Source organism: Xenopus laevis, chromosome 6S (assembly GCF_017654675.1).
Source record: "Xenopus laevis strain J_2021 chromosome 6S, Xenopus_laevis_v10.1, whole genome shotgun sequence".
Classification (NCBI taxonomy): Eukaryota; Metazoa; Chordata; class Amphibia; order Anura; family Pipidae; genus Xenopus; species Xenopus laevis.
In genome coordinates this window covers 107,045,510-107,073,314 of record NC_054382.1, presented here as the reverse complement: position 1 = coordinate 107,073,314, position 27,805 = coordinate 107,045,510, and the positions used below count along the sequence as shown (strand labels likewise).

Genomic DNA, 27,805 nt, shown 5'->3' with positions numbered 1-27,805 from the left:
ACCCCCTGTAGTTCACGGCGCTCACAGAAGTAGTTTGTCTTGGTACCGTGGATAAATAATATGGCTTGTACAATGAAAAATCGATACATGTGATTCGCTTTGGTCAGTCCTTTTAGCTGTTCGGGAGTTCTATTTCCCTCGACCAGCGTCCAATAGATGGTACTTCATTGTTGCTTTATCTTCCTGCTTGACATTTATGTACACTCCTTTATGGATCATTCTTTTCAATAAACACGTTCTCTGATTAAGTTGCAAGAACCACTTGCGCCCAATTTTGTGCATTTCACTCAGTTACAGTTGTACTACACCCTGCCCCCACACTGTTGCGAGGGCTTACCCTCTGAGAAGGAAGGTCTCATCCAGAGCAAAGTATTTAGGTAAATCATAGTTAGAGAACGATGCCACTCAATTTATTATAGCTTTTATTGCCCTAGATATTAGGGATGCACCGAATCCAGGCTTCGGTTCGGGATTCGGCCAGGATTCTGCCTTTTTCAGCAGGATTCGGCCAAATCCTTCTGCCCGGCCGAACTGAATCCACATCATAATTTGCATATGCAAATTAGAGGCAGGGAGGGGAATTGCGTGACTTTTTGCCACAAAACAAGGTAGTAAAAATGTTTACCCCTTCCCGATTCGATATTCGGCCGAATCTTTCGCAAAGGATTCCGGGGTTAGGTTGAATCCAAAATAGTGGTTTCGGGGCATCCCTACTTAGGGTTGCCACCTGGCCGGTAAAAATTATGGTTGATGCCAGTGTTATTAATAGGAAAAAACAGCAAGAATATAGGAAGGCCGGTATTTTTTTCCAGAAAAGGTGGGAACCCTATCCCTACTAGATATTCTTGTTTTAATAACAGTAATTCCCATATCCATAACCTTTTAGTATACCTCAAGAGGGCCCTAACCAGCGGTTGCCCCCCTAAATGGTCCTGAATGTGATTAACTTTGAAAGCAGCACAGCACAAAGGAATCTCCCATTCACCCAATTTCAAAGAATAATTGCAATTTTTATTTCCTTGATGAAATTGTACATAAACCTCTGGAATAAAAATACATAACAGTCCCTGTCAGTATGAGTGATTTACACTGACCAGTGTCCTTTTAACAGTATTTAGTCAGTCAGTCACAACAAAGCAATGGAGTCATGACTACGCCTGACAGCGTCACACCACGACCTTTGCTTGTACATGTATTATACACACTTCACATTGACGCAGTGCGCATGACCGAATCATCAAACACAACCTTTGCGCCTGCGCATCCTACTGACACAAGGGCTCATGCAGTTCCTGGCAAATGACGTAGAGTCACGTGAGGGGAAGCGTCGCCCAAGAGGGAGGGGGTGGTTTTCTATCATGGCGTCAATGCAGGTGAGTGTTGTTAGAGTTTATACCGGATTTACACGGCGGAATATTACCGGGAGTGAGAAGCGGACTGTACGAAGAGCACAGTCTGCCGTGGTTTCTGTTTCTCGTTACTTCTGTCTCTTCTCTGGCTTTCCTCTGTGTGTCCTCTGAAATTACCTGCCCGCTACACACCGAGCCCTCCGCTTCACACTGGTCTTGTCACATATTTTCTCTATACACAAGCAGGCTGCTTCGTTATTTGCTGCCCCAGCCTTCAAACTTTACCACGTAAGCCGCCGGGGTTGCTGGGAGTTGTAGTTTCATACATAGCTGGAGAGCCGCAGACTGAATGTCTCTTTGACGTAGGGTTGATTCTATTCTCAGTATCCAGACCCAGGACACATTTTGAATTTCTATCAATGTTTTGTGCCATGTCAGGACTTCATAATAATAATAACAACGTCTAGGGCGGGGATCACTGAGCATATGCCAGTCTATTGTGTGGGCTATGAATCATCTGGCATATTCCATGTTATTGTGTAGGCCAGCAAATGCCTAGTGGATTGCTTTCTCATTGCTCCTCTGTAGGACAGGGTTGCCAGGTCAAATTTTCAAAACCGGCCAAAGTTGGCTACAAAACCGGCCCAAAACTAGCCAACAGGCGCTTCAGTAGCCCAAAAATAGTATATGTCCAGTGAAAAGAAAGTCTAAATGAATATGTGAAAATACGTCAAATTTTTACTAATTTGCAACTATTTCCATTAAGCAAAATGGGACCAATTCGCCTGTCACCAGTAGGAGTAAATACAGAGGGGGCCCTAATACACAAACAGTTTCAATAAATTTTGGTTAAACCGCTCTACCTCTCTAGACATTTTGGTGGCCAGCAGATCTTTGCCCCAAAAAATTGTCTGACATTGTGGGAATGTGGAATGCATAAGCGTGACGGGAGACTGGGGTACAGAGCCCAAAATCTGGTAATTCTTGACTTCAAGAAAAGGACTGGCACTCAGGACTCCATGTAAGCGGGCCAAGCCCTGCATGTTTAAAGGGATACTGTCATGGGAAAAAATTTTTTTTCAAAATGAATCTGTTAATAGTGCTGCTCCAGCAGAATTCTGCACTGAAATCCATTTCTCAAAAGAGCAAACAGATTTTTTTATATTCAATTTCGAAATCTGACATGGGGCTAGACAGTTTGTCAATTTCCCAGCTGCCCCTGGTCATGTGACTTGTGTCTGCACTTTAGGAGAGAAATGCTTTCTGGCAGGCTGCTGTTTTTCCTTCTCAATGTAACTGAATGTGTCTCAGTGGGACATGGGTTTTTACTATTGAGTGTTGTTCTTAAGTGATACTGACACTAAAAAACTACTTTTCAAAATATGAATATACATTAAAAGTTACCTATAGGTCATGTTGATCATTTTTTGCTGAGAGGTTTGTTTTAGTAAATAATTGTTAGTTGATGTTCCTAAACCTGACTGTTTTGCCAACCTGACTGTCCCATCTCAGCCTGTCAGTTAGAGTTTCTAATACTAACGGACTCCTGCTGCACAAATATGGCAGCCCCCTCATAGACGAATACAGGAATTCAGATGGGTAATGTTAAAGCTTTGAGCAAATACTTTATGGCCAAATTATAAGTAGCAAACAAAGTCAATGCAATGATAGATGTAAAAATGGTTTAATTTCTGGTGTCAGTATCTCTTTAGATCTACCAGGCAGCTGTTATCTTGTGTTAGGGAGCTGTTATCTGGTTACCTTCCCATTGTTCTTTTGTTTGGCTGCTGGGGGGAAAAGGGAGGGGGTGATATCACTCCAACTTGCAGTACAGCAGTAAAGAGTGATTGAAGTTTATCAGAGCACAAATCACATGACTTGGGGCAGCTGGGAAATTGACAATATGTCTAGCCCCATGTCAGATTTCAAAATTGAATATAAAAAAATCTGTTTGCTCTTTTGAGAAATGGATTTCAGTGCAGAATTCTGCTGGAGCAGCACTATTAACTGATTCATTTTGAAAAAATTTTTTTTCCCATGACAGTATTTTGTCAATTTTTTTTTTTTTTTTTCAATTTTGAAATCTGACATGGGGCTAGACATATTGTCAATTTCCCAGCTGCCCCAAGTCATGTGACTTGTGCTCTGATAAACTTCAGTCACTCTTTACTGCTGTACTGCAAGTTGGAGTGATATCACCCCCTCCCTTTCCCCCCCCAGCAGCCAAACAAAAGAACAATGGGAAGGTAACCAGATAACAGCTCCCTAACACAAGATAACAGATCCCTGGTAGATCTAAGAACAACACTCAATAGTAAAAACCCATGTCTCACTGAGACACATTCAGTTACATTGAGAAGGAAAAACAGTAGCCTGCCAAAAAGCATTTCTCTCCTTAAGTGCAGGCACAAGTCACATGACCAGGGGCAGCTGGGAAATTGACAAAATGTCTAGCCCCATGGCAGATTTCAAAATTGAATATAAAAAAATCTCTTTGCTCTTTTGAGAAATGGATTTCAGTGCAGAATTCTGCTGGAGCATCACTATTAACTGATGCGTTTTGAAAAAAACATGTTTTCCGATGACAGTATCCCTTTAAAGGGGTGGTTCACCTTCCAAAGAATTTTCAGTTCAGTGGTTTTAGATTGCTCTCCATAAACAAAGACTTTTTTCAGTTGCTTTCCATCTTTTATTTTTTATTGTTTTCCCAAACTGTAAGTGTAAAGTTGAATGTCCGCGTCTCTAGTGTCTCAGTCTGGCAGCTCAGTGATCCAGAAGCAGATTCTGAACTGTTACAATTTGCTACATTTAGTTGATACATTTCTCAGCAGTATCTGTGGAATATCAGCAACTATCATATAAATTCACAGCTGCCTTCAATGAAACTCAGGGATTCTGCTCAGCAGGGACAAAGATAAAAAATGTATCCACTAAATTTATCCATTTAAAACAGTTAACGAGTTGGTGACCCCCACCCCATAGCTTCTTTAGAAGGTGAAAAAGGACACTTTGCACTTCAATGTTAGAAAACGGTCACAAATAGAAAATAGAAAGTAATTGGGGGAAAAAGTATTTATTTCTGGCGAACTATAAAAACTGAACTGAAAAAAAGTGTTTGAAGGTGAACAACCCCTTTAACTCTTAGTATGTTACAGACTGGCTAATTCTAAAGAGCTTTTCAATTGGCCTTCAGTATTTTGTTTTAATCGTTTTAATTGTTTGCCTTTTTCGTCTGACTCTTTCCAGCTGTCAAATGATCTATGCAATCTATTGTTACCTTTTATTATACCTCTTTCTGTTCAGGTTCTCTCCAGTCTCTCATGCAAATCACTGCATGGTTGCTAGGGTATTGTACCCTAGCAACCAGATTTCTGAAATTGCAAATATGGAGAGCTTTACAATAAAAAGCCAGATTGTTTAACATCCCAAAAAAAAAAAATTTAAAATGAAAACCAATTGCTAACTGACTCAGAAAATCACTCTCTACGTCATACTAAAAGTTAATTTAAAGGTGGACATCCCCTTTAATATTCTATATTCCCCATGTAGGGCAGGATTTGCATTGCATTTGTTCCATTCCCATACCCTATGGAAGAATAATCTAGTATTTACTATTCATCTTACTCCTGTGTAGGGTAAGAACTGCTTGGAATTCCTCCATATAGTTTATTCAACTTAATATTGTGAAGCCATTGAATTTTTCACTGTATTCGGTTCACATAATTTTTAGGGCAGGAATTGCCCAAAATATATTCAAATCCCTTGTAAAGGACAAGAGTTGCCAGGCATTTTCCATTTACTTTACTCCTGTGTATGATTGGAATGGTTTGGTATGTTACTTTCCCTTTTTATGTGTTTAGGGCAGGAACTGACAGTTTTACCCTCCTTTGTTTTTTTTTTATTCCTGTCCCCATGTTAGGCCATAAAACATGTTTTATGGATGCTTGATATTTATAAAGGGCCAACATGACTTGTATTTTGTGATCCTTAAGCAGGCCATACACATACTGATATAATACGTTTGCAGGATTTTGGTACAGCCCAAATAGCCCAGACTGATATCTATGCATATAATGGTTATCGATTGGTTTGTTCATCAGAGGTTGGAAAATGTCATCTACCGATGCATAAAGTTGGCCAGTGCAATGTTCATTGGGAGATGAAGTTCCTCATCACTTTTGATGTTCCTAGCCATACAAGAGAGAAGGGGTGATATATTATATGGTCCCCTCATACAGCTATGGCCAGTTTTGTGCATACCATAAGGAATTGATCAGTGTTATGCCCACCTTTAGAGGTTAATGGTTAAACCCCCTTTAAACCAGAGCCTGTTGATCTCCCACGTGAACCACTATAGTGGATCTTTAAAATAATGTCTTTAGTGGTGCTTTGCTGGTGAGTGTGCTCTGCAGTTGTTATGGTAACCGCAAATTCCGTATTGTTTCAGACTTTATTGCATGGAAAATTTCCGTGGGTGTGAAACACCTGGAAAAGTCAAGTGGCATCTCATACACTTGGAAAGTGCAAACAAATTATACAGATACCTGTGGATGTAATTAGTCTGTCCTAGTTGGTAGGGAGGCCTTAACTGTTCCCTCATTTTCAAAATATTTGGCCTATAAATAATTTATGAATCTTGTCTGTTATCCATATAATTATTTAAGGTTGGCGTTCGTAAAAACATTCCAGCTTTTTAATTACCTTTCTTGTCATAGTGTCTATTTGATAATTTACATATTCTCTCTATACCCAGGTAAATTGTGATCTCTTTTGATCTGGAAGTGGTACTAATATTTATCTAAAACCATCCATATAGAAAGTGCCTTTAAATGTTAAAATTAATTAAAACAATATTGATTTTTGCAGATTATACCACGTTATCCTTTTCAAAATGGTTCCCTCTTCAGCTCAGGTGTCAGGGAAAGGGCATCTGATAAAGCAAAGTGTTCGGTGCATTATATATCCCTTTTAATAAATCTTTTCCTGTCAAACAGTGTTGTTATGGTAGAGTGTGCTGAAGACTGACATACAAGCTTTTGTATCTTTAATTCTAATTTTCTTTGCTCTCTGTCTCTGTCTATTGCAAATGACTTTCATGGGAGAGCCGAGTGTTTCACTTAGTAAGTTTAGAGCTGCTTTTTTGAGTTAAGGTTAAAGAAGTTAGTCATATATCTAGATAATTTATAAAGTTAATATCTTATAGTATAAATTAAAATGTGCTAATTGCGATATACAGAATTTGGCTGCATCTGCACATGTTTCAACCAAGCAGAAGGCAACTCAGGCCCTGGAAACAGGGGGAGGCTCATTTATCAAAGGTCGAATTTTGAATTCATTTAAAAATTTTTTATTTCAAATATGCTCACAATTTGGCTGGTAGATTATTTAAGAAAAAATTAGAAAAGTCTAATATTCGATCTAATGTTTCCAACACGAAAATTTGATTGATATTCGATTTGTATGAATCGAGGTTTTCTCTGAAAAAAAACTCCTCGAATGTCAGCAAGGCTATTAACATCGCCAAATGGCTCAGCAGACCTCTGCCACTGACTTGTACATGAACTCAGCAGGTTTTAGGTGGCGAATATTTGAATTAGGACAGTTTCCATGGTCGAGGTGTGATACATTTACATTCGAATAGGGGGATTAAAATTCAATGTCTTGTCTTTTTAACTCAAATTCAAATTTGCTATTTGACCCTTCATAAATCTGCCCCTTGGTGTCTAGAAAAGATGCCTTGCCAAGCAGCCTTTCCAACTGGAAGCCTGGAAAACTATGCTTTATATGTTTTTTTTACATTAGCGAAAACACACAGGGCCACCAACCAACCTAAAATATGGTTGAAGTTTATGTGGGGCTATCATTTTAATTACCTGTTACCTATGTTACTAGGGCATAGTATGTGTGTAGTATTGTTGCACAGTACAATACTTGGATGGAAGAAGCAGCTTTTATGTACTTAAATAACAACTCCCAGGAGATCTTTACAACCACAACAGGAAGGACAATGTACATGTTGTTTAGGGTGATGGGACTTCAACCACAGAAAGTAGAACACAGTTTATTTACCTTTCTTTGCATTTAAAAAGGAACACTTGCTAATATACGTGGAACTAGCATCTATATAACATCTATATTTCCAAATATTATATGATACAAGGACTGGGCTGAACTATAATTTTTTCTCTAATTGAGGTAAATTAGAAGTTTTGTGCTTCCTCTGCATCAGCTAGCAATTAGGTAGCTTTCACTTAGAGAAACTGCAGGCACTCACAGATTCCACAGATAGGCATAGTAGAACTGCAGACTTTCTTTTAGGCAAAGTAAAGACCTAATATTAAGTGCCATAGTGCATGAAATGAGCATGGCTTTATTATGTTCCTTTGTTTGCCTAAAATAAAGCGAATGCCTCTTTCTTCATGGTATGATACCTTCACCTTGAGGTGTAGGTCGGGGCATGTGCACTCAGGCCCCACATGGTAACTGGTGTGATCCTCTACGTGTGTGGCTATACACCAACAAGTTCTCTATCGCGTTGTACGTTTCACTTTAACCAAACGGTTGAATTAGATGGGCATGTTTTTTTCCCCTTTATGACTTTTATCAATTTTCAAGTAACAAATGATGGACATATTTTTAAAGGACAAGGAACACACCCATTGAACTTACCCATTCACTATATGTCTTCCTTACCCCAGTCTCTTGTAAACTTTTTTTTTTTTTTTGCTAAAAGGTTGTACCAATTAATGAAGTGCTCTTGGCCACTATATCTTGTTATATCCCAGCATTGTAGGGATTCCAATCAATCAAGGGCTTCCCATGTAACCAAGGGTCATGGTTGAAGCCAAATTCAGCTAGTACATATCAGTCATGAAGGCTCTGGCGGGATTGCTTGCTGCACGCCAAGGGGCAGCTTCGCTAAAGGGAGAAGTGGCTAACGCTAGCGTCAATTCGCTAGGGTTACCACCCGCAGGGACTTCACTGATTTACTAATGAGCACAGACATTACATCGCTAGCGAAGAGATAGACGCTAGCCTTGCTTCTCGCTCTAACGCCAGGCAAATTTTAGTTCTAGCGAATGGATGTAACTCCGCAAATTCAGTAAGATGCGAATTTTAGTGAACGTTGCCTCTTTCGCCAGCTCAGACCAGGCGAAGTGCAGTGGAGTGCATAGGACTTCCTCAATTTTTAGTGGAAACATTTTCCAAGTCCCAAAAAACACTTGCGTCTTTTTCCTTTTTCAGAGTGATATCCTGCAAAAGTCCATAAATTTTTTTTTTTTGGGTAACTGGGTTCCCCCATACATTTTCTAACATATGGAACATAAACTATACAGTGGGCTCATGTGTAGGGCATTATAACAACTGTTTTCTTTATCAAGGTTCCCTGGACTTGTGTAATGTAATGTATTTGCTGCAACATTTACGTCCATGCAGCTTTATAATTTCCCGCCATATGCAAATTAGCCAACGCTAGCGCATCATTGCTTTGATTGCTGAAGTAACGCTAGCGAAACTTCGCCAGTGTTCAGCGCCCTGGACGCAACTTTGCATTTTAGTGAATTAGCATTGTCCTAGCGAATTTACGCCTGGGGAAGTGTTGCGATCTCTGCAAAGCCGTTGCTGGCGAATTTTCGCTGGTTAGTAAATTTGCCCCCAAGGGCTCAGGAGGGTGATATCCCCATGTCCTAGGACAGAGACTCAATTCAAGCACAATGAATGGACAAAGTGTTCAAGTGCAAAGTAGATTTTCCAAAGCCTCTCCACAGATCAACACTATGATCGGGTACTTTCCTTGTGCTTTACACCGCAATTTTGCATGCTCATCTACATGTAAATCTAATTTACTGCACTGTACTTCCGCTTGATAATATTGGCCCACAGCCGCAGGGTTTTTAATCAATGAACAATGCTGTGTTTATAGCCTATTCATTTACTCTCGCAAGCATACTGACAGTACTATTTCATTAATGAACACTTTACCCCACTGAATACAGAGTAATCTCCCTTGACACTTTTTATTGCTGTTAATGCAGCACTTCCACTGTACTGTAAAGACGACCAGGTAAAATCCTCTGCATTTTGTATCTTTAGATGGTTATATTTAGTTAAGTGGCATCATGGAAAGTAAAGAGACTTATTTACTTCAACAGGCTTTGAACAGATCAATCACAGATGTCTGTTACATTCAAAGGAACATGATCTAGATATCCATATATTATGTTTTTCATAAAAGTCATACCTTCTGTCAGTGGAATATTGACTTTTGGAGATTGCTAGGTTATCTATGTTAATGATAAGGTATGTTTACTGCGTTTGTGAACATAGCAATTTGCAGGATAGTCAATGGGAATGTGACCACTCAAGACTCACCCCACCAGATTAGTCCTTCCAATCAGCTCTAGAGGCTCCATGTGCTCAGCCACCAGTGTTCTAACTGTAGTAGATCCAAGAAAAATATTCCAGGCGACACTCCGGATAAATATAAAGAGAGATGATTTATTGTGTCATAGTTGGTAACAACATCGCCTTACGCATTTCGGGAACACTCTCCCTTACTGACGTTTCGACTGCTCCTTCAGTCTTTTTCAAAGTACCTTGAACCAATAAATCAATATTTCAACTCTTTGTGGGTCTGAACACACTGCTGAAGAAATTCTCATGGCTAGCACCTAGTCACCATAGTTTATGTAATAAAGACCATGCTGTCTAAGTTCACTGAGCATCAGAGAGGTGTTGGGTAACATATACAGTTCATTACAGAATTCAACATTCTCTTGCGTATTCGGCGCAGATCCAGGACATCACAAGGACAACAGCGTTAAATGAGACTCTGAGGAAGTGCCGGTGGATCCGGCAAGAAACGCGTAAGTCAGCCTCACACCCACCGCCAAAACCCTTACCTGTGTGTATGATGAAATAAAGCCTGGAATCTTGCATTTAACGCTGTTGTCCTTGTGATGTCCTGGATCTGCGCCGAATACGCGAGAGAATGTTGAATTCTGTAATGGATGCCGGCACGAAGTAACCGGAGTCTCGCACAGGCTGCGACCAGACAGACACAGCTAATCCGGGTGAGCTCCGATGCGAACCGCATCTTTCTTTGTCCTTTGAACATATACAGTTCAGTCAAGATCAAAATACTAATTAAACCTACTGATACCCAAGTAACCATGCTCTTGTGGCTAGCCTGAAGCTACCAATTAGTGTTAGCATTATATGTTAAAATGATATGTAAATAAAGTAAACTCTAAATAGTATTAAGTAAATGGATACAAAACTGTTGTCCTTGTCACTTTTGGCTGGTGAATCAATGAAGGAGGCCCTTATCGACACTAACTAGTATAATGGGCTTTTTTAACACCTGTATATGGCATTTGGACTGCTTTGATCAAATGGTTACCACTCTTTCATGTTTTTTAGAAGCGGTTGCAGAAGGAACTGATGGCTTTACAAAATGAGCCACCTCCAGGCATGACCTTAAATGAAAAGAGTGTACAGAATTCAATCACTCAGTAAGTAAAACTTAATTCTCTTTTTATTTTTCCTCCTTGATGGGCACAAAAGTAATTCATTGGGTCTAGATATATTTCCTGGTTGTGATTGGGGTATAAAGAGCGGGAGTAAAATGTCTGCCATTTATTTCTCCTTGCACAGACTAATCTCTGAGGCATAAGGTTTTCACGGACAGTTCCTTCTCTATGCCATCTAAATTGCATTGGTTGAGGAATTCTCCATAGACTAAGTGCTAAGAACAGTGTTATAATCACTAAGGATGCTTTTTTGGTGAATGTATGTTTTGTCGTGGTATGGCAGTTCCCACGTAAAAGTATACAATTGGGAGAGGATAAACATTTATGCATGCAGTAAGGTCTGCCATCATGCCTACTAAGTGAAGATGATCTAAATCTTGAAAATGCATATATAATACAATACAGTGTCTGAGTGGGGCCAAACCTTTATTGAACTAGGACCGTAGTGTATTGTCAGCACAGATGAGGTGTCTGCTCCAGAGCAAAATGGGGGCTTTTTTATTTATTTATTTTAGGAAAAATGCAATTCTTCCAAGCAGTGCTAGTTAGTAATTGTGTTCATTCGAATGGTATTTTAGAAGTAAAATAAGGATGACTGCTTTTCAGACATGATTGCTATAGTATATTAAGGGCTTGTGGACATCATGGACATTGATATTCAATAAATATCAACTATTCAAACATATTTAAGATCTGAATGTTGGTTATATCATGATGACAATTGTATTTTCTTTATTTTTCTTTAACTATTGAATACTACTTTTTTCCCTGTCTCTCTTTAATTTCTGAGCCCAAATAATCGCCTGGAAGTATTTGTAGTTCACAAAATGATTGCCATTAAAAATATGAACTATAATTCATACGCACTTTTTTAACGAATACAAAATTACTTTAAAAAAAAAAAAATCTGATCTATAAATTTTTTATGATTTGGGGTTTTTATATGTATTCAAGGTAGAACAGCAAATCATATACCAACAATGTCCTTTGTGACTTTGCAAACGAAAATAGAAATGAGAGCCGTTTTTAGAACTCCCTGGATTAGTCAGGAGCTAGGACAGTAGATTACTCTGCTCCAGATGGTAGCTTCCTAGAAAATGCATATATTAGCTATGTAGATAATGATCATTTTAAAAAGTCTGACTCTCAGTACCTTGAGTACTATTTAGTATCAACAATCTAATACAGTGAAACCTTAAGTAAACTGATTTTAAATTTTCCAGCATTTTACATTTTTATATGTGGTCCCACCAATTTACAGTGAATTTCCCAGAGTTTTACATATATATTTTGTCCTGGTGTTCCCAAAATTGCTCTTTGTCCTCTGTGAATGTTATTATAAGTAAAATAAAGAGGCTTAACATACTAACCAGAGACATATTTTGCCCTGGTTCTGCATTTAAATAGTCAATTCCAATTAGTCTGCCCCTCATACAGTCATGCACTAATCTCTTGTTGGTTTAGGTTGTGCATGTGACTGATAGTATAATGTAAAATGAATGCTGAAATCCTTAACCCTTGTTATGAACACAGTAAATATTGTATTTCAAGGTATAACTGACTCCTGTGCTTATATTCTTTCAGTACTTGAAGATAATGTTGCTTTAATGAATTGCTCTGATTTTACATTTTCCCAGATTTTACATATATTTTTTCCTGGTCCCCTGCAAAATATGAAATGGGGGTTCTACTGTACATGTTTTGTGTTCCTCTTATAAAAAATAAGATACCATATTCTATGTATTGGGAGATTAGTAGATAATTTCACGTTTCAGAAAGCCATGCCCTTATGCTTAAAGGAGAAGGAAAGCTGCTGATGCAGTTTATTGCCAATAGATTAGCCACATTAATACAAGCTAGAATGCTATATTTATTCTGTAGAATGCTTTACCATACCTAAGCAACCAGCTCTAGAAGCTCTCGGTTTGTTTAGGATATCAGCTGCCATACTCCCTTGGTGTGACATCACTTCCAGCCTGAAACTCTCACTGTTCACTCATAGCTCTGAGCTCAGATTGCAGAAGGGGGGGAGCAAACTGAGCATGCTCAAGCCCTAGCCCTGGAGATTTAAGATGAAAACAGGAAGTCTGATACAGAAGCCCATGTGTACACGATAGAAGGAAAAAGCAGAATTACTTTGAGGGTTTACTGGTGTATTTATAGACCTTTCTGATAAAGCTTACTTAATTTTAGCCTTTCCTTCTCCTTTAATAAACAATAATATATGGTATATTAGTGGCCTTCTTCATCAGCAGGTAACTGCATTCGTTTCCCCATACATAGATTTAGCAGTTGGTATAAATGTTTCGATAAGACCGGTTTTTTATTTTGCCTAGAGGAATATGTATCGCAGCCAGTGGATGGAGCCAAACTTTGATTTTCTGACCACCTGAGGATAAAGCACAGGGCAGGTCATTTTATGAAACCACCACAAAGGTTTATTACCAGATGGGACCTGCTGCAGACACTGTACATTTAAATAGATTTAAATCATTTGCTTTTATGACTAATGTTAAGGAGGTTGCAAGGGTGAGTCTGACGAAAACTGTGGCATGTCTTTATATTATATATGAATGTTGAATAAAATTCTCTATTCCCAAATGGAAAACCACTTTATATCAACTACACAGTATGTGTGTACAATGTGTGTTTCATGTCGGCTCCTCTATATGTGTCTTTAGAAGGGTAAAATATACATTGTATAATTTTTTTTCTCTTACCTTTTTTTCTTTAGTCTTTTTAAGTCTATTTTTAATATTTTTAAAAGCTGCTTCTTTGTCTCCTAAAAAATACAAGCTCACAGATTTACAGTTATTTGCAAAATAATGCATCCCCTTGGCCATTGCTATGCCGAAATTGTGTTCTTAGGGTTAGTTCACACGAGGGATTCGGGGTTTCCTCAGTGAGGCAACTTCAGGCGACTATGGAAAACGCAGCACCGCGTGTGCTTCAGAGCAGGCGACTTTTCATTATAGCCTATGGGAAGACACGCTGAGGCAGTTCGGGGAGATTGTCGCCTAGAAGACAAGGCGATTAGTCAAAATCTCCCCCTGAATCTCCTTGTGTGAACTAACCCTTAATTGTACTTTACACTGATACTAGACTTTGGTGTCATTAGATTAAGTACACATTTTTTTGTCACTTTTTGCAACTAAGCTTTAACTGTAAGCTCTGAGGGTTTGGCCACACAGGCAGATCTGTGGCGATTAGTTGCCAGGCGACAAATCTCCTCTTCTTCGTGGCGACTAATCTCCCCGATCTGCCTTCCCCTTCCTTCCGACGGCTAAAATGTAAATCGCCTGGGGGCAGGCACATGGAGCACTTCGTTTTCCGAAGTTGCACGAAGTTTCCTCATGAGGCAATTACGGTCGACTTCTGAAAACGAAGTGCTCCCTATGCCTGCCCCCAGGCGTTTTACATTTTAGCTGGCGGAAGGCAGGGGAAGGCAGATTGGGGAGATTAGTCCCTGCGAAAAAGCAGCGACTAATCTCCCCAAATCTGCCGTGTCGCCAGACCCAAATCTTTAAAGGAAAACTATACCCCCAAAATGAACACTTAAGCAACAGATAGTTCATATCATATTAAGTGGCATATTAAAGAATCTTACCAAACTGGAATATATATATTAAGTAAATATTGCCCTTTTACATCTCTTGCCTTGAACCACCATTTCGTGATGGTCTGTGTGCTGCCTCAGAGATCACCTGACCAGAAATACTACAACACTAACTGTAACAGGAAGAAGTGTGGAAGCAAAAGACACAACTCTGTCTGTTAATTGGCTCATGTGACCTAACATGTATGGTTTGTTGGTATGTTTGTGAGTACAGTGAATCCTACGATCCCAGGGGGCGGCCCTTATTTTTTAAAATGGCAATTTTCTATTTATGATTACCCAATGGCACATACTACTAGAAAAGTATATTATTATGAAAATGGTTTATTTACATGAAGACGGATTTTACATATGAGCTGTTTTATGCAATATCTTTTTATAGAGACCTACATTGTTTGGGGGGTATAGTTTTCCTTTAAGGGAGATTTTCATAAAGAAGTTGACTAGAAATGTTAATCATTATACTTTGTGCTTCTGTGCTAGTCCAAGGCACTCAGAACCTTTTAGCAGGGAAGATTTGTGCCTCAGGATGCCCCAGTAGCTTTTTCTGCTGATTTACAGCGCATGCTCAGTGCTGCTGTCAATAACTGAGATTATGGACCCACTTACAGTTTATTGTATAATGTAGAGTCATGATAAAAGGCTTATAAATTCAGGTTCACTTTACATGACTCATGGCTCATATTTCTAGATTTATTTTTTTTCTAACTGCTAATCCCTTGTTAGCAGTCCCATACAGGCTATTTTTGCTACTGTGTTTTATATTAAGAATGAAATGCAGGGCACTTCTCAGACCCCTTAACATGCTACTTTCTCAGTATTATTTTTTAGGGATGCACCAAATCCACTATTTGGGATTCGGCTGAATCCTTTGTGAAAGATTCGGCCGAATACCGAACCGAATCCTAATTTGCATTTGCAAATTAGGGGCAGGAAAGGAAAAAGCATGAACATTTTTTTCACTTCCTTGCTTTGTGATTAAAAGTCACGATTTCCCTCCCCGCTTCCAATTTACATATGCAAATTAGGATTTAGATTCGGTTCAGCCAGACACAAGGATTCGTCTGAATCATGCTGAAAAAGCCGGAATCCTGGCCAAATCCTGGATTTGGTGCATCCCTATTATTTTTATATAGTAATGATAAATTGTTGCCTACTTATGTGATCTTGTGCTCCAAGGAATTTGCCAGTAACTGTAATTTCTGATTACATTGTATAAACTATTTGTGATTGTTGTACAAAACGACTTGCATAACAATGCCATAATATCCAAATAAAATATCTTGTACGGGTATAGGATCCATTATCTGGAAAACCATTATCCAGAAAGTTCAGAAAGGCCATCTCCCATAGACTCCATTTTTATTAAATGTTACATCATTTTAAAATATATTTCCTTTTTCTCTGTAATAATAAAACCGCACCTTGTACTTGTTTCCAACTGAGATATAATAATCTTTATTGATGGCAAAACAATCCTACTGGGTTTAATCAATATTTAAATGATTTTTTGGATGGATATCCAAATTACGGAAAGGTCCTTTGTCTGCAAAACACCAGGTCCTAAGCATTCTGGATAACAGATCCCATAAATATATCTTAAACATTTAATAAGCGCGAGTTATAGATCTGTGCAATTCTCATGTAATACCTTGACTTCTCTCTTAGCATGGCCTAACACCCAGGGCATGTTGCCTAGATGCTGTTACTCTAACACCCTTTGCTAAGCAAATATTTGCATACATGCCCAGGAGAAAAGAGAGCTGCTGCTCTCAGTATTTCCACCAACACTGAGCCATTCAATAAATTCATCTGTTCAAACTCAATACCTGCAAATATTATGCACACAAAATTAACCAATTGTGTACACGTTATATGCAGTGAAACTTTTTGTATATGTCCATCGATGTGCATAGCCTGTATGCATTAGCTGTGCTTAAAGGGATCCTGTCATGATTTTTATTATGTCACTTTTATTTCTAAATTACACTGTAAATAATTCACTCTACAATATAAAATGTAATTCTCGAACCAGCAAGTGTATTTTTTTTATTTTATTTGTAATATTGGTGTGTAGGCGCCATTTCAGGTCATTTTGCCTGGTCATGTGCTTTCAGGAAGAGCCAGCACTTTGGGATGGAACTGCTTTCTGGCAGGCTGTTGTTTCTCCTACTCAATGCAACTGAATATGTCGCAGTAGGATCTGAATTTTTCTATAGAGTGCTGTTCTTAGACCTACCAGGGAGCTGCTGTCTGATTACCTTACCATTGTACTGTTACTAGGCTGCTGGGTGGTTAAAGGACAAGAAAAGTTAAACTAAAGATGTAGCTAGAAACTTTGTACATTATGTTTTGAGCTTCTGTACCAGCCACAGGCAACCACAGCCCTTTAGCAGTAAAGATCTGTGTTTCTAAAGATGCCCCAGTAGCTCCCCATCTTCTTTTATGCTTATTCACTGGACATGCTCCATGGTGCTGTTAGTTACTGAGCTTAGGGACCGACTCAAAATATACAGTACACATAGAATATAAAAGCCACAGTATAAGGTTGATTAGTAATTAATATGTATAATTACTACATGGCAGCACAGAAACCAGTGCAATTAGCATCAGAATTTAATAATCAGCCCTATAGCATCAGCTTGGATTACAGGCCAACCTAATTTTCTGCTTGATAGTTTGCGACGACCCCTAAGCTTAGCTTCTCAACAGCTGCTCAGAGCCCACTGAGCATGTGAGTGTCAGACACTTTCCAAGATAGTGACCCCCTGTGACAAGTTTGAAGTCCTGGATCATTGCTGCTATTGAGATGCTAAAACTTTAGGCTGGTTCAATAAATGCAGTAAATAAAATATGGCATTTTTAGCCCTATTCATTTTTAGGATTTAGTTCTCCTTTAAGGGAGGGGGTGATATCCCTCAAACTTGCAGTACAGCAGTAAAGAGTGACTGAAGTTTATCAGTGCACAATTCACATGACTGGGGGCAGCTGGGAAACTGACAATATTTCTAGCCCCATGTCATATTTCAAAATTAAATATAAAAAATATGTTGGCTCTTTTGAGAAACTGATTTCAGTGCAGAATTCTGCTAGAGCAGCACTATTAACTGGTGCGTTTTGAAAAAACAAACAAACATGTTTTCCTATGGCAGTATCCCTTTAAGGGACAAGGAAAGGCCCAAATCCCAATGGTCACATTTTATAAGGATGTTTATGCACATGCGCTAGGGTCTTGGTCATAGTCCAGTAGAGTTCCTTAGCTGGATGTGACATCAATGTAGTCTGGATAACCGGCTTGCAGGTGAGCTGAAAAAGCAATCATGCACATTATTTGGGATTGATAATTGCCTATGGTTTATTTTGTAGGCACAATTTGGGTTTATTTGTCCTTTAAAAAGGAGGTATGAAGTTAGTACACTCGTGTAACAGCAAGGTCTACACTGGCAAACTGGGGAAGTGGTCACTGCTCTCACAGATTAATTTGATGGGAGTTGTGTGTGCTAAGGTTGTATGTTTAGAAGACAATATTTTTTCAGAGCAATTAATATTTTCTATCCCTTTATTTTTAGGTGGATTGTAGATATGGAAGGAGCACCTGGTACATTATATGAAGGAGAGAAGTTCCAGCTTTTATTTAAGTTCAGTGGTCGATATCCTTTTGATTCCCCTCAGGTAATGCTTTTTCAAACAAGTCCGTTTAATAAAAAGATGTACCAACTGCTCATATTCTGCCTTTGTGACGCACATAGACCTTCAGACTTGAACAGCATTTTTAAGCCCATATAGAAAGCATATGTACTTTTTATATATACCCCCCTTTTTGTTATGAGCTGATTTCAGTTGGGCTTATGTAAAATAGTTGCATAACCACTATTTGATCTATTAAAATGAATGTATTTATATTTTAGATACTTTTAGTACTTTTTAACATCAGCCCAACTAAATAAGTTCATGTCATAAAGGGGAGTATATTTTCCCTTTCACGTTTTAAAATAGGAGAGCTATTTGCTTTCTGTAAAATAAAGAGTAGAATTAAAGCATGACCTCCTCTTTTCCATGTTTGTGGGGAATTTTTTAAAGGGGTTGTTCACCTCCCAAACACTTTTGTCAGTTCAGTTGTTTTCAGTTTGTTCACCATAAATAAAGACTTTTTTTCAAATGCTTTCCATCCTTTATTTTTTACAGTTTTCCCCAAGTTTGTGTCTCTGGTATTTTAGTGGTGCAGCTCAGTTTCTCCAGGAGCATCTGAAATGTTACAATTTGCTACATTTAATTAACACAATTAGTTGATACATTTCCCAGCAGTATCTGTGGTATATCGGCAACTATTGTATCAATTTTTACAGCTGCCTTTAATGAAACTCAGGGATTCTGCTCAGCAGGGACAAAGATAACAAATGTATCAATTAAATATATCAATTTAGAATAAAGAGTCGGCGACCCCTCCCAGAGCTGCTTTAGAAGGTGAAAAATGAAATTTTACACTTCAATATTAGAAAAATGGTCACCAATAGAAAGTAGTTGGAAAAAGTATTTTTGGTGAACAATCTGAAACCAACTGAACTAAAAAAAAAAAAAAAAAAGTGTTTGAAGGTGAATACCCCTTTAATTGAGCTCTTCCACATTGGGTAATGGAATCTGTTTTTGCTTGTCCAGTGCACATTCTAAAGGTATACCGGGTTGTCCAGAATATATAATTCCTTATATGTGGAGCATGCTTTTTAACTATTTTTACAGCATAGTTAGCCAAATTATTTAATTACGCTGAAAATGGTCTCATGGTTTTGTCTTTGTTTTACAGGCCAGATTTTAGTATGTGCTATTTGCAGATGAAATTAAACCTTAATACTTTAGTTTCTTAAAGGAGAAGGAAAGGTTAAAACTAAGTAAGCTTTATCAGAAAGGTCTATATAAATATACTAGTAAATCCTCAAAGCGATGCTGCTCTGAGTCCTCTGTCAAAAGAAACACTGCATTTCTTTCCTTCTATTGTGTACACATGGGCTTCTGTATCACACTTCCTGCCTTCATCTTAAACCTCCAGGGCTAGGGCTTGAGCATGCTCAGTTTGCCCCTCCATGTTGTAATATGAGCCCAGAGCTATGAGTGAGCAGGGAGAGACTCAGACAGGAAGTGATGTCACACCAAGCTAATATGGCAGCTGCTATACTAAACAAACAGAGAGAACTTCTAGGGCTGTTTACTCCGGTATGGTAAATCATTCTGCAGAATAAATATAGCGTTCTAGCTTGCACTATTGTGGTTGATTTATAGGCAAATATCTGCCCCCATTCTTCTTTAAGCTGTTTGAGCCAAGGTGATTTATTCATCTTTCATGTATTGTGGTTTGTAAATTAGCTACACATTCGTCTCAGCCCTGCAAAGACCTAGAAACTTGAGAGGGCAAAGCCTGCTGAACCTGTTAAGGAACACGCCAAATGAGTTCTGCTGTTCAAATGCAGTTTGTGATGAGGTTACATACATAAGCACTGACCCATGTCGTTTTGTTGCTTTGCTCTAAATGTCACTAATGCTACTTGCTTGACCCCTTTTATTGATCAAGTGAATTAAGAGTTCAGGAAGGCAACATCATTAACTGCAAGAAATTCTAGAACCTGGGACAGTTTAGCCTTTGGGAAAAATGGATTCTATAATGGTTAGATTGGATGGGTTAAATGTTTTAAATTGATAAGTGCTTACTTTGCAATGCCTGGAGTTCCACATTTAAGTGAATACAACTGTGGGTGGCAATAATGGGCACTTCTCAGCTGGTTCTAAAGCACACCTCCTGCCAATAGTCATTGTAATATACTCACATATCTGATATCTTAATAGTTAACATGAAAAACAGAAATAATAGCAGTAATTGTTTATTTTTCAGCCTATAAATACAAATGCATCTAAAGTAGGTATGACCAACCTTTGGCCCTCTAGTCATTGTTTAAAAAGAATCTCACAGTAAACTTCTGCTGTTTGGGTGCTAGGGAAGCTGTGTTATTTAAAGAAATGATTATAATATATGCAGTATTAGTAAGCCAGTTATATAACCTTAAGCCTTGCACATGTTTTTCTCTTTTTAGGTTATGTTTACTGGCGACAACATCCCTGTTCATCCTCATGTCTATAGCAATGGCCATATATGTTTATCAATATTAACCGAAGATTGGTCCCCAGCCCTGTCTGTTCAGTCTGTCTGTCTTAGCATTATCAGCATGCTCTCCAGCTGCAAAGAAAAGGTGAGTTTGCAAGCAATGAATCTTTATAGATCACGAGTGAACAGAGGGACCTGTCATGTACTTGAGGATGTGTCGTACATGTAGGTCATTTCTGAGAAATCTTGCATGCTAACTTAATACTGACAACTAGAACAAATCAATTCATGTCTTAAAATCCGCCTCTTATTTTAAAATTCTGTAATGTGAGAAATCTCAAACGTGCTGTTATTTTTCTTTAGATTTTGCTTGGAAACTCTTTAAAGTGTTTGGTTGCCTTGTCTCAATAATCATAAAACACATCTTTATAACAGTTTGAAGAAAATACAGACTGTAAAATAGACCTTATAAGTAGGAAAGATCTTAACTATCTGTTTGTATACACTATCATGTGCCCTTCCCCTCCAGCAAATCGGTTCAGATGGTACGGTAAGTATCAATTAATAATTTCACACTGACTAATGAAACTTAACTTTTAATTTAAAAATGAAAAAATTCATAATGCAAAATAATCAATACAAAAATTACCAACAGACTCACTGCTTGTCAACCTTCCATGCAGTGCAGGACGTTAGCCTTAAAAAACAACCTTTAAAAAATGCATACGGTGGATAGTGAGATTTTTTGTTTATTAATTAGCCATTTCAAAAGGTCTATCAGTCAGACCAAATTAGATTATATGACAAAAGTGCCCCTTCCCTTTTCCAAATTCCCGTCTTATTGAATTCTAGCTGTCTACGTTGGAACCGGGTAGGAGCTAGTCGCCTCACCGTCCACCTATGCTGCCTTACGCGTTTTGTCGTATCTATGGCTTCCTCAGGGGCATAGATGTCCTGCACTGCATGGATGGTTGACTCATGCAGTGAGTCTGTTGGTACTTTTTGTATTGGTGATTGGACGGTGTGCATGCATTATGAATTAACATTTTTAAATTAAAAGTTACATTTTATTAGTCAGTGTGAAATTATTAATTGATACCATCTGAATTGGTATGCTGAAGGGGGAGGGCACATGCCTTGATGGTCTAGAGCAGTGCTGTCCAACTTCTGTGGTACCGAGGGCCGAAATTTTTATGGCCTACATAGTGGAGGGCCGATAATGGAAGCCAGTGTTGACCACTCCCTGTTTTTAAACCACACCCATGTTACAACAAGCTCATGTCCACATTAATTGTGGTAGCACACACCAAAAAACCAAATGGTTGGCGGCTCACTGCAGGGATATCACTCGTATGTGAAAAAAGTTGTCATATTAAGACATACCCTTAAATCCATATGCCTCATCCTCCCCTGTGGATAACACAGTACCCCCAGCACATGATTAAACACCTTAGGGGCCTCTAACAAAAATGTTCAAATGCTAACAAACCCCAGAACAAATAGGCTTATGTTCTACAAGCAGAGCAGGGCACACACAGGCAGAATATGGCACACACGGGGAGCAAAGGGCAGGCAGAGTATGGCACACCAAATGAGAATAGGGCAGGCATAGTATGGCACACCCAAGGAGAATAGGGTGGTCATAATATGGCAAACACAGGGAGCATAGGGTGGGCAGAGTATGGCGCGCACACACACAAAGCATGGGGCAGATAGAGCATGGCGCACACACAGGCATAGGACAGGCACAGTATGGCACACACAGGGAGCATAGGGCAGGCACAGTGACACACACAGGAAGCAAAGGGCAGACAAAGCATGGCACACACAGGGAGCATAGGACAGGCAGCGTATGGCGCACACAGGGAGCATAGGGCAGGCAGAGTATGGCACACCTTACACATGGCTTCGATAGGGGTTGCACCTCTGGGTTCTCTGGATCATGTGCCTCTGAAATAATCGGTGTTCAGGGCTGGAGGTGCGAAGCACAAAGGCATTCTTCCCCCCCCCCCAAACATTGCACGTCTTTGTGCATATAAACAGAATATGCTTGAAGATGTGTATCTGTGCCAAGCTAAAGCGTTCTTTTTAGCCAGCTCCCATGGGCCTATGTTACATCAGCTATTCTCGTATCATTGGAACAAGTATCATGGTATCCTGGTACCAGCATTAAAAAATATGCACCTCCCCAGAAAAGCATTACATTTTATTTATTTATTCAGTTTAATTATTAAGTATGAATAGACATTTTTATTAAAATTTTACTTTTTTATTCTTGAAGAGGAGGCCTCCAGACAATTCCTTTTATGTAAGAACTTGCAACAAAAATCCAAAGAAAACCAAATGGTGGTATCATGGTAAGTGTTTGTTATTCTAAGAAATCTATCTATTTTATATGATTTTCATCCTCTATAGTGTACCTCAAAGAAATCTGCACATGTCCGTTTCCGATGTACTTTATACTGACAACATTTCTATAAAATGAATGACACTTGTTCAAACTTTTTCATAACTACCTTTTGTGCTAATCCTTTTCACAGCAGGGCAATGCCCATTCTTCAAATAAATAGCACAACATTTACATTTGGATGAAGAAGGCCGTTATTTTTATTAAGTTTCCAGTACAACTGGATATGCGGTATTCTTACATAACTGTACCCCAGGGATCTGTATTGCTCTATTTTTAAAGCTACTAAATGTCTTCTCCAGTCATCTTTAGTCTCTCTCTTTTCCCAGCCAAATTGTAAAACGTTTCAGAAGCACTAGTAGATAGTGGCTTCCAATTTGGGTTAAGGATTCTAAGGAGTTTAAAGAAGAAACCGTTGAGCAGCAGTTATGTGATGCATTTTTATTTTTTCTACTACTCTCATGGGTAAAAAAAAAAAAAAAAAAAAAATCAACTACCCTTCATATTTCCTTACTTACACAAACTACTAATTGCCATATGCAAACTAATGCAGGAGGAACACGCCTTCCCACAAACAATCAGCAATAATATCCACATACAGTAAAATTTGTATTATAAGACTAAATTGGATATCTCTGGAGCATTTCATGACAATATAAAGACATGAGGCAGCAGGCCCAGTGCTTTAATACTTGAGATTCCAAGATTACTTCTCATACAATATATTTGATGTAGCTGTTATGATATTTCTTCTATGACTTTAGTAAGTTGTGTTGCTCTAGATACATCACTGACAACTGGTTTTAAAGACATTTTTCTAGAGTATTATATTGTAAATTTTAAGAGACTGTAAAAGCATACACCTAATAGCGGTTACTGTAGCAGACCAGAGGCGCAGAAGCCCTTTTAAAGGAGAACTAACCCCCCCTGTTCCAGCTTCCCCCTCACTGTTACCCCTGAAATTGCCCCTAAGAGTTTGCTCACGTAAGTGCAGCGGAGCTCATGGGCGCCACCTTCTGGATCTCCAGTCTTCTTCTGTAAGTGAGCGCCATATTAGCAGAAGCGCCTTCTTCCGGTTCGTAGCAACTGCACATGGACCAAATGTGCCGGAAATTTTAGTTCTCCATTGAATTAAACATCCAATTTGGTAACCAATAACCTCAAATCACTTTGAACTTCCTAGCATTAGAGCTGCACATTTTGAATATATCAAAGGACACCATCTGTATCACTGGCATCCACTACCATAACAATTTCTGAATACATTCATAGATTCAAAGTAGTTCACAACTCTGCTTCCTATATCTTTAAAAATGATCTACAAACCTTATTATACACTTCTGTTGGTCTGCTTTTCATTGTCTTATAAATTACTTCTGTAATAAATGTTCTGTCGAGAAGCTGCTAGAGCTGCACCCCTTTTCTGGAACCCCCCCTTGTGCTCAGTCCAGCTTTCTCCTAATGTCCCAGCCTTTAAACGATATCCTAAAACTCCTTATTTTACAACTTATCATCTTCATCCAGCCTTTGCTTTAAACTACAGGTATGGGACCTGTTATCCAGAATGCTCAGGACCTGGGGCTTTCCGGATAACAGATCTTTTTGAAATTTGGATCTTCATACCTTAAGTCTGTTAGAAAATGATGTAAACATTAAACCCAATAACCCATAACCCAATAGGCTGGTTTTGCCTCCAATAAGGATTAATTATATATTTTATTTGGATCAAGTACAAGGTACTGTCTTATTATTACAGAGAAAAAGGAAATAATTTTAAAAAATTTGGATAACTTGGATAAAATATAGTCTATGGGAGACAGCCATTCCGTAATTCGGAGCTTTCTGGATAACTGGTTTCCGGATAATGGATCCCATACCTGTACTACCTGTAAAATGCAATGCTCCGTGTCACATCTTTTTCTGATTCCTGTTGTTGCGTTACATCTTGGCTCATATAGCTTATCTATGTAAGTGACATTCTACCAAATATTACAGTTTAAAAGTTAATAAAATTGTTTTATTTATTTTTTTCCATTGTACAGATGACACATGCTGATGCCACTGTTGCAGTTCCTTAGAAGAAGAAAGTCCTACTGAGTAAATGAGCACTTTGATCGTCCAAGTCTTTGAACTTTAATATTTGACTAGGGGTGATTCAAACACAATGAAGACTACTTCCTTTTTACTGCATTTTTACTAGTGTGCATTGCGAGTGCATGTTGATAGCTGCTTGAGCCCCCATGCAGCAGACATGCTTTGTAGTCATACTGGATTAATGCAGGTCGTCGGGATGAAAATTCCATTAAATTTTTTTTTCTCTTATGCTTTTCAAGATTTCCCGGGTCCTCATGTATTGTGCAATAACAATGATAAATGCATGATAGGGCCTAACGGATATGTTTACCAAAAGCCTGGGAAAAGGAGAAACACTTCCTTCATTGCATTGCCACCCACGATATCGGGATACTATGCACTGTGATTGTTGCAGCATGGCTGCTTGACTGACGACCGTTAAACAGGATACTTTGGATATTTATTATCATGTTTCCTTTATGTCTGTTTGACAAATGTTTTCCAAGAATTGTAAAGACCAGGTACTAGATCTCATGCCTATGTGAGAAAATAATGTTGTATATAGCTACTGATAGAGCTAGCGTATAGAGTATGAGAAGTGGTGGGGGTTAAGGGACTATCACGAAAATGAAAATGTAATATAAGCTTCAGCATACTGAAATAAATACAATCAATTAAAAATTCTGTACTGTTTCTGAAATAATCCAGTTTATCTTCATTATCCCTCTCTCATCATCTGTTTCTCTTCATTCTCTCTTCATGCAGCAGTTTAGTGTCAGATAGTTATTGACAGTTAGATCCAATCTATCTTATAGGGGGGCTCCCTTTACTAGCAGATGTATTAGAGCTCCAGTACAAACAAAATCTAACAAAATAACTGCCTTTTGCACAAATTCTGCATGTAGAGAGAAAGGATTTTAAAGAGTTACTGACACCAGAAGATAAACCTTTTTTTTTTTTTTTTTACATATACCATATAATTGACTTTGCATGCTACTTGTAATCTTGCCATAAAGTATTTGCCCAATGCTTTTACATTACCTAACTGACTCCCTGTTATCGCCTATGAGGGGGCTGCCATATTTGTGCAGCAGGAGTCCGTTCGATTTAATTTCGGTTGGCCTTTTTAAATTCGAATTTAGAAGTTTTTCAAATTCGAGATTAGACTCTCGATAAATATGCCCCTTAATGTACATTCATATTTTAAAAAGTAATTTTTTTTAGTGTCTGTATCCCTTTAATAGTGAGCTGTAATATATTTTCTAGGCAAAAGCAGCCCCCCTATAAGATATATTGGATCTAACTGTCAATGAATATCTGACACCCATCTCCTGCATGAAGACAGAATGAAGAGAAACAGATGCTGAGGGAGGAATAGTGACCATAAACTTGATTATTTCAGAAACAATGCAGAATATTTAATTCATTGTATTTAGAAAGTTTACTATTTCAGTATGATGAAGCTTATATTACATTTTCATTTTCACTATAGTTCCCGATTAAGTCAGGGCTTTTTATCTAAAAGGGCAATACTAGTTTGCTGCAGTCTTTACATAGGCCTGAATGAATACCATACATTATTTTTCTTTCTTGAACAGGAGATAACCATTATTCGTTTTGTCAAGCTATCAGCATTGGCCCTACTCAACCTCATTTATTTATGTTGAAAGAGAAAAACGTCGCCACTTTGATTGTTTTGTTATGTTGTAAGTCATGTTACCTAATACAAAACCATATATAGACCTAAACATCTTGTCAGATATTTTTTTGATGTTTCCCTCGATGCCTGCAAGCAGCTGTAAAGTTGCAAACCATAGCAGCATATATACTGTACAATATTACAATGAAAAGTCTATTTTCTTGAAACCACTTTGTTCATACCATCACAATATACTTTCAATAAAAGGCCTATTCTCTGTTGGGCAACAATTGATATCTACCGGCTTTATAATTATAATCACTTTTTTTCTACACTGAAAAACATCCTCATCGCGAGACCACGATTTTCTCGGAACGATTGTACGATCGTACGAATTGACCATCAACTAAAAAGACCAATTTGCCAGGAAAACAAAGGGGAGCTGCCTGCTTGGCCCTGCAAACATAGATAGATTGCACTGGGGCCGACAAAGATTTTTTGACCTGGCCGATCAATTTCCTGACAGATGTCGGCCGAAAAATCGTAAGATGTACGATCGTTTGAATCCCACTAACCGCACGATAATTTTAAATGATTGGTCGGGCTTCCCTAAAATCGGTCGTTCGGCAAGAAGAATCGTTGCGTCTATGGGGAGCTTAACACAAGTGTTAATTGTGCCAAACAATGTAGACTCTTTTGCAAAGCCTTAGCAATCATTTAAAGTTTTGTTCTACTCATAACGTATTTATACAAAGTCTGCAAGTTTCTTTCTAAGAAACCATTTGTTTATGCCTACGTTTGTTCTAAAAATATTTAGCAAAAGAAAAAAAAAATCTTCACTTGCATAAGCAGTTTTATAAAGGTCGGATACTTCACAATTCTTTTTCATCAGACAACAGATCTCACTTTTTTCAAGGGTTGATATGGTCATACAAATTGAAGGTGACCTAATATGGGTATGGGACCTGTTATCCAGAATGCTCAGGACCTGGGTTTACTGGATAAAGGATCTTTCTGTAATTTGGATCTTAGTACCTTAAGTCTAATGAAAAAAAGCATTCAAGCATAAACCCAATATATTGCACGATTTCTGCAAC

At 38.4% G+C, this 27,805-nt stretch overlaps 1 protein-coding gene across 3 annotated transcripts; it reads left to right on the top strand.

Moving 5' to 3' along the window:
* The first annotated feature begins 1,219 nt into the window (after nucleotides 1-1,219).
* ube2w.S (ubiquitin conjugating enzyme E2W (putative) S homeolog) lies at nucleotides 1,220-26,020 on the top strand. Of its 3 annotated transcripts, none has more exons than XM_018223804.2 (6): nucleotides 1,220-1,373; nucleotides 10,773-10,864; nucleotides 18,068-18,170; nucleotides 20,579-20,734; nucleotides 22,871-22,946; nucleotides 25,039-26,020. In XM_018223804.2, the coding sequence occupies exons 1-6, from the start codon at nucleotides 1,284-1,286 to the stop codon at nucleotides 25,050-25,052; spliced, it is 531 nt and encodes a 176-aa protein (XP_018079293.1). In that variant the 5' UTR covers nucleotides 1,220-1,283; the 3' UTR covers nucleotides 25,053-26,020. The 3 variants fall into 3 exon arrangements, with proteins under 3 accessions (XP_018079293.1, XP_018079294.1, XP_018079295.1); XM_018223805.2 differs by having other exon boundaries at nucleotides 1,245-1,373; nucleotides 10,776-10,864; XM_018223806.2 differs by lacking the exon at nucleotides 1,220-1,373 and adding an exon at nucleotides 1,433-1,637.
* Nucleotides 26,021-27,805: the final 1,785 nt, after the last annotated feature.

Excerpts from the sequence above, each read along its gene's own strand:
- ube2w.S (XM_018223804.2), top strand. The coding sequence starts at position 1,284 with ATGCAGTTCCTGGCAAATGACGTAGAGTCACGTGAGGGGAAGCGTCGC. Across the intron at positions 18,171-20,578 it reads ATCCTTTTGATTCCCCTCAG|GTTATGTTTACTGGCGACAA; the intron begins GTAATGCTTTTT and ends TTCTCTTTTTAG. Across the intron at positions 20,735-22,870 it reads TCTCCAGCTGCAAAGAAAAG|AGGAGGCCTCCAGACAATTC; the intron begins GTGAGTTTGCAA and ends TTATTCTTGAAG.